Raw genomic sequence first — 7,820 nt, 5'->3', positions numbered from 1 at the left:
GATCTCTCGCATTGCAGGTGAGTTCTTTACCAGCTGAGCCACAAGGGAAGCCCATACAGAAGCAAAATAAACTACTTTTCTTTGTGTCTCTCCACAAACCTAGAGAATGTTTGGTTTTCTCTATGTCATCATTATTAGGCTGAAGACTTCAATGTCCGATGTCCTGCATGGAACAGAACCAGGGATGACCCATGAAAGTCATGGTACCTTCAGAGACCATGGAAGAAGTCCAAATGGTCCTATTTATTCTTAGGACATACCTGAATAAGATGGCAGGACCACTGTGCTCCTGGATGTAAGGTAAGGAGGTGATCAGCATCAAATGAGAAAGCTGAATCACTAGAACCATAATTAATGCATAAAAGAAGCACAATCAGGTGAAACACCCTGATCTGAGAATAAGGAGACCAGTGAATCAGCTTCTATGGATCTCAGTTTTATCATCTTAAATGCAAGATCCTGAGAATAACAACCAGTGTTCTACACACATTCCTAGACCTGTAAAAATATGAACAAAATATGTTGGAAATACTACTTTGCTACACAGCTGGATTTTAACACTGGTTTTACATATTTTTATCTGGACAAATTGTTCAACCTTTTGGGAATACCTATTAGTATTTCTTACTGTGAAAAATAGCAATATATTTCAGGATAAGGTGAATCACTATTCAATTTGCTTCATTACTGTAGTATTACAATGTCCTCACATGAAACTGTTTCTATCCATAACTTCTTAGCTTAGGCTCATAGGACCATTTATAGGGAGGACCAGTGCTTTTTGTTTTAGTCACTGTCATGTCGGACTCTTTGCCACCCCATGGCTCCTCTGTTTATGGAATCTTCCAGGCAAGAATACTGGTGCGAGTTGCCATTTCCTTCTCCAGGGGATATTCCTGATCCAGGGATCGAACCTGCATCTCCTGCAATCTCAGGCAGATTTTTACCTCTGGGCCACTAGGGAAGCCTCGATGATCAATGAATGACAATATAAAATTTAATTTGTTTAGCAAAAACAAAATTTTTAAATAGTAGTGAGTGAAGTAACTTTCTTGAACCAGCAACCAGGTGCCTGTTTCATTTCCTTTCTCAGCACTGACCTCCTCCTGCCCGGGGAGAAGGGAGGATTGGAGAAGGGTGATGTCACACAGCCCTACATAAAAGCCTCCTTTGGGCTCCTGCCGGCAGTTTGGAAGCAGCTGGAAGGATGAATTAGGTCCTGGTGGTGAGATTTTTTTTTTTTCCAGGCAGACACAGACACAACTGTTGAGCAAAATGCAGACTCCACAGAAAAGCCCAAGCCTCAGACCTTTCAAGCAGAGGAAGAGCTTAGGTAAAGCTCTCAGAATAGCTGTCTGGGTTTCGGCCCTTGAGACAGCAAGAGAAGGTACAGACTTCTGTATATGCCGATGTGCTCATTTTATCTTAAATGTTCACAGCAACCAGAAGAGAGGAAGTTGCTGGAATCAGAGTGAAGTTCCCTGGCAAGATCCCGGTAAGACTCCATTGTCCTGGGGAGTGGGAGTGAGGGTGAGGGCAGGGATTAGGGGGAGGGGGCTGTGAGAGCCTATTCAAAACACCAAAACCAGCCAGTGACCTCCTTCTTTCTAGTCCAAGTTCCTCAGACATAGAAAAGTGAGGTGTATCCTTTGACATTTGCTTCAGAGGAGATTCAGGTTGAAACCCTTGACAGGTGATAGTGGAGCGCTACCCCAGGGAGAAGTTCCTGCCCCGGCTGGACAAGACCAAGTTCCTGGTCCCACAGGAATTGACCATGACCCAGTTCCTCAGCGTCATTCGGTAGGTAGCTAAGAGCCTGGGGGGTGGGGGGGGGTGTTGTGTGGGCTTGGGCTTTTGGGACAATGAGAGATGGGAGGTGGCAGAGAAGGAGAATGATTTGTGCTCCCCCTTTCTCTTCAATATGCCTTTTGTGTGTGTGTGTGCGTGTGTGTGTGCATGTGTGTGCGTGTGTGTGTGTGTGTGTGTGTGTGTGTGTGTGTGTGGCTGTCCTGCATCTCCATTGCTGTGTGGGGGTTTTTCTCTAGTTGTGGCTGGCTGAGGCTACTCTAGTTCTGCTGCACGGGCTTCTCACTGTAGCGCTTCCCTTGTTGCAAAGCATGACGCTAGGGCGCGTGGGCTTCAGTAGTTGCATCACGTGGGCTCAGCAATTGTGGCTCCCAGGCTCTAGAGCACAGGCTCAGTGCCTGTGGTGCAGGGGCTGAGCTGCTCTGCGACATGTGGGATCTTCCCAGGCCAGGAATCGAAGAACCCGTGTCTCCTGCATTGGCAGGCGGACTCTTGGACTCTTTACCACTGAGCCACCAGGGGGGCCCCAACTACGCCTTTAAAAAGGATGATCTCATGAGTAACCAGTTTTAAAATGATGTCAAATATTTTGCTACCGCCCTAAAATAAATGAGCACTCCCAATATTGATGTATCAGCTATTTTTCCCTTTGTCCTACATTTTACTGGTACTGTGTTTTAATTTCTGCCTTCAAATTTCTCTAAGAATTTTTCAAAGGAACCTTTAGAAACTGGTCCAAAACCCTGTTTTCAGCTATTTTAAAAGCCCAGTGACAGCATTGTACCTCTAAATATTTTCCCTCTTGTGGCTGGGAGGGAATTTGGGGTAGGAAAATGCACTGTCCACCTGCTGAATCACTGAGCAGGAGAACCACACCTTCCCCCACATCCTTCTTTCTTCCATTCAGAGCAAGGGAAGGCGTAGAGTAAAACCAGTGTTGCTGACTTTGAAACTTAAGGGATTGAGGTGGTCATCTGCCAGCTGGACTCAATAAAAAGTGATATGAAACCAAAAATAGCTGACTAAGGGTTCCGTAAACATGGCTGGTGTGTGAGTCTCCCTGTGCTGGAAACAACCTCTCAAAAGTTTTGGCTGATGCAGACAGTTTCATCTGAGAACTTATTATGATGCTTTTTAAAATGAGCTCTTTCAGAAGGCCCTGCATTCTTCTCAGACCTACTTAAGGGTTAGGTTAATCCATGGAAATTGGGGCAACTCAAGGAGAACCACAGTCGGATGTAGACCCCTCCTTCTGTCAGCCAACAGGCTGCTGGGGCACAGCGTGGCTTCACCAAGAAGTGAATTTTGACACAACTTCCTCCTTTTTTCCATACAGGTACACCTCCAGTTATCATACGCTTCATCCTTCATCCTAATAATTTTGAATCTTTGTATGTATGTTAGTCACTCAGTCGTGTCCAACTCTTTGCAACCCCCGGGTCTGTGACTCACCAGGCTCCTCTGTCCATGGGATTTCCCAGACAAGAATATTGGAGTGGGTTGCCATTTCCTTCTCCAGAGTATCTCCTCGACCCAGGAGAACCTGATCTCCTGCATTGCAAGCAGATTCTTTACCATCTGAGCCACCAGGGAAGCCCTTGAATCTTTACATTAAGTCATAATGGGTGCTTAATATCAATATGTTTAGATGACTTGACTCTTAACCTTGTCATTAAGCACACTGATATTAAGCACCCATTATGTATCATGCACTGTGCTGGGAGCTGCACAAAGAGCAATGAAAAATACAGACCAAAAGTCCTATGCTAAACAAGATTTAAACTAAAGTTTCCACTCTTGGAGACTCCTCACCCTTAATAAAATGAGACCCTCGTGGAAGAAGAAAGGAGATGAAGGTGCAATGTGGAAATATAGGAGCCCCATCTTCAGATCTACACTTTCCATGTAGAACAGGCATTTGCTCACCACACGAGAGCAGTGCAATGGTCAGGGTCTGGTCTTTGGATTATCCAGTGTTAGTTAACCAGATTCTGAAATTACTTCCTCTCCCACCCACCACATAAATTTAGCTCCTCCTAGCTAAGAGTAGCGGAGAAGGCAATGGCACCCCACTCCAGTACTCTTGCCTGGAAAATCCCATGGATGGAGGAGCCTGGTAGGCCGCAGTCCATAGGGTTACAAAGAGTCGGACATGACTGAGCGACTTCTTTCACTTTTCACTTTCCTGCACTGGAGAAGGAAATGGCAACCAACTCCAGTGTTCTTGCCTGGAGAATCCCAGGGATGGTGGAGCCTGGTGGGCTGCCATCTCTGGGGTCGCACAGGGTCGAACGCGACTAAAGTGACTTAGCAGCAGCAGCAGCAGCAGCTAAGAGCAGGGGTGTAATGGCTGTGCCTCTAATGTCTGGGTGGAGGATGGTCAGACAGGGCGAGCCATTGCCAACAGATTCATCTTGCTCTGCTATAAAAACAATTCAGAACTCCTATGAATCTAGCCAAACATGGCTGCTCCTCTGCATCCACAACCCAAGGGGAGGGATTTATACTTTTGCATAGTAATGCTTTTACAAATGGGCTTCCCTGGTGGCTCAGATGGTAAAGACTGCCTGCAATGCAGGAGACCCGGGTTCAATCCCTGCCCAGATTGCTCAGTGGTAAAGACTATGCCTGCCAATGCAGAAGATGCGGGTTCAATCTCTGGGTCCAGAAGTTCCCCTGGGGGAGGAAATGGCAACCCACTCCAGTATTCTTGCCTGGAGAATCCCCATGGACACAGGAACCTGTGAGCTATAATCCATGGGGTTGCAAAGAGTAGGACACAATTTAGCAAATAACAACAACAACCTTTTCCAAATGTCACACCCAAAGCTGCTTAACTGACATGCCAAAATACACAGCATTATGTGTTTTCTTTGCACCACTCAGGAAATTCTTAACTTGAAATTCATAGCAAACTGAGGCATATTTACTTAGCATTTTTGAGCTAAGAATATTTTTTTCTAGTTTTTAATGGGATGGTCTCACAGTCTGAGCTTATCTATGAGTTTGAAGATATTTCAAATCGCCAGAAAAATGAACAATCTTTTAGCCAGTTTTTAATAAATTTATCTTATTTACTAGAGAGAGACAGAGAGCTATGATAGGCAGATTCTTCGATTTCTTTTATTATTATATTTTTGATTGTGATAAAATATTATTTTAATCATTTTTAAGCAATCAGATCATGGCTTTAAATACATTCACATTGTTGTGCAACCATTACCAGTATCCATCTCATCTTCCCAAAGGAAAACTCTGTCCCCATTAAAGACTGATTTTCCCATCCTCTCCTTCCCCTAATCCCTGGAAACCAGCATACCTTCTATCTCTATGAATTTGACTATGCTAGGTACCTCATGTAAGTGGGATCATATGGTATCCTTTTGTGACTGACTTATTTCACTGGACATACTGTCCTTAAAATTCATCCATATTGTAGCATTTACTTGTCAGAATTTCCTTCCTTTTTAAAGGGTGATTAATACTCCATTTATAGATGGACCACGTTTTGTTTATTCATGTGTTGATGGACACTTGAGTTGCTTCCATCAGATTCTTTAGCTTCTGTGCCTTAGTTTATCTGTTATTAGGGAATGAAATGGAACAAAGACTGAAGCTGTATATTAAAAAGTTAGGTAGTGACTTTTCACTTTCCTTGAGGTCCGTAATTAATAATCTGCATGCCCATGCAGGGGCCACAGGTTTGACCCCTCATCTGGGAACTAAGATCCCACATGCACTGGGACAACTAAGCCTGTGCAACCTAGCTGCTGGAGCCTTAGTGCCCTAGAGCCAGTGCTCCACAACAAGAGAATTCACCCTAGTGAGAAGCCCAGGAATAGCAACTAGAGAGAAGCCCCTGCTTGCCACAACTGGAGAAAGCCCACATGCAGTAACAAAAACTCAGCATAGACAAAAATAAAGAAATAAAAATTTTCAAAAAAAAGTAATGACCAGATATAAATTCCTATTTTAGCAGTCACTAGTATAAGCAAGCAAATAGATATAAATGACACTTTGAAAGACTCCGCGCAGCAGCAGGAGTGGAAGTTAGACTGCCTGTGCTTCTAGAGTAACGTTTCAGGGCAAGTTCTGCCTGCTTCACAGTCCCACAGATTCCTGGGCTGCTTCCAAGATCTACTAAACCAAAACCTGTAGGATGGAGTCCACTTGCAACAGGACTCTCCTAGGTAATTCTAAAGTTTGAGGGTAACAGCCCTGGAGTAGGGAGGTGGGGGCATCTTGGGTAGATGGGCTTACACTGGCCAAATAAAAGTAAGCAAAGCTGTGGGTCAGCGATCATTCTCTTCTGGATTAACTTTTGCTTCTGGGTTAACTTTCGCTTCCGGGTTAACTTTTTCCCTTCCTGTCTCCTGCACACCCTCTTCCCCAACCCAGGAGCCGCATGGTCCTAGGGGCCACTGAAGCCTTTTACTTGCTGGTGAACAACAAGAGCCTGGGAAGTATGAATGTGACCATGGCAGAGATCTACAGGGACTACAAGGACGAGGATGGCTTTGTCTACATGACCTATGCCTCCCAGGAGATGTTTGGCTGCTTGGGATCAGCAGCCCCTGAGGATGGGAGCAGCCTTGGGGAGGACAGGCCCTGCCATCCTCTCTAGCACGTGTGCTGTAACCAATGCGTTCACCAGTGCAGGAGGTACGGACTGCTTTGTGTGTGTGCAGTGATGATCCGGGGGCAAACCCCCTGCAGTGATAAGCACCAACCATGACAATGAGGCAAGACCTGCCGTGTTTCCTTTTTTGTGCTCACCCTCTTTGGTGGCTCTTGAAAATTTTGGAAATAGTCAGTCTTTTCTGAGAAAGAAGTAGTTAACTTGCTCAGTGAGCTGGGGAGGTATTTTAAGTGTTTCCTGTGATGGAGGCCAAGCTGGAGGCCCTGGAGGTATGTGATCTGCCTTGGTGGGCAGGAGTCCTGAGTATGCTTGGGCATGGAGATCCTGTGACCTGTGGATGGTCTCCATGGAGCCCGGTGCAGCCATTGTGAACTGCCTCATTTGGGGGCGGTGAGGGTGGCGGGTGGAATGACTGCAGAGGGGAAGTGGCCTTATCTATGTCATTAAAGAGATTATTGTTATTTGCACAGCATTCACTTGACTTGGTTGTTTCCCCTTATATTCTTTTAGTCTGTCTGTGCCCCTCACAAAGTTATGCCGAAGTGGTGACTGCTCAGTTTCAAATAATTTAAGTGATTAGTTTTCCTTACAATAGAAGTTTGTGAGTGCCATTTCTTTGGAGCATCTGAGCTGATTGCCAGCATGCCCACGGCTGAACACAGTGCCAACAACAGTGTATTTTGTGAGTGCACACAAAGGATGATGGGTGACAACAGAGAGCATACTTCTTGGTGGACACCTCCTGCAGAGGAATACTCAGTGGCTTCTTTAACAGCAGGTGCCTGCCCATTCTGCCCACCTCACACTGCAGCTTAGAAGTGGATCTAGGGAGCAGACCCTGCCCCTGACAGGGCTGTGACAACCCACAGAGCCATGAGAAGGCCCCAGCCAATATCCAGGGAAGGCTTGGATCACCACAACACCAATTATATCCCATACCCAGGGGATAAGGGCCAGCAAACACTGAGGAAAGATGTGATAGGCATCCATAGTAAAAACAGACTTTGCACCAAAAATACTAGGCTCACACAGGCTACACAGGGACACTCTCACGTAGAAACAGTCTCAGACTCTCTCACTGATTTCCTGTTGCCAAGAGTCTGATAGGAGGAGTTTCTTGGTTCTTCAGGCATCATAAGGCTTCCAAGTCAGGGCTCCATTGCTCCTTCAAGAAAGTCTATGCCCTGCCTTCTCTCCCTGTTAGTGTCTCCCTGTTATTGTGTGTGCCTTGCTCTTCAACACAGGGGACCCTGCTTCTCAGCGATCCCCCCACTCAAACTCCCAGGTTCCCAGGGTCTGAGTATCTCTCATACCATGAGTCTAAGTCACTTAAGACTAGTAGGGAGGAGGATATTTCTCTCTCTATCCGTCTTTA

The 7,820-nt window shown here is 45.7% G+C and overlaps 1 protein-coding gene across 1 annotated transcript; it reads left to right on the top strand.

The window, feature by feature from the left end:
* The first annotated feature begins 1,186 nt into the window (after positions 1-1,186).
* Positions 1,187-6,917, top strand: MAP1LC3C (microtubule associated protein 1 light chain 3 gamma). Its single transcript, XM_012187218.4, has 4 exons — positions 1,187-1,333; positions 1,440-1,495; positions 1,694-1,800; positions 6,205-6,917. Exons 1-4 carry the CDS (start codon positions 1,276-1,278, stop codon positions 6,428-6,430), a joined length of 447 nt encoding a protein of 148 aa, XP_012042608.1. The 5' UTR covers positions 1,187-1,275; the 3' UTR covers positions 6,431-6,917.
* Positions 6,918-7,820: the final 903 nt, after the last annotated feature.

Source organism: Ovis aries, chromosome 12, assembly GCF_016772045.2.
Source record: "Ovis aries strain OAR_USU_Benz2616 breed Rambouillet chromosome 12, ARS-UI_Ramb_v3.0, whole genome shotgun sequence".
NCBI lineage: Eukaryota > Metazoa > Chordata > Mammalia > Artiodactyla > Bovidae > Ovis > Ovis aries.
Note: the sequence above shows the minus strand (reverse complement) of the source record. Positions and strands in the feature narration are given on the sequence as shown.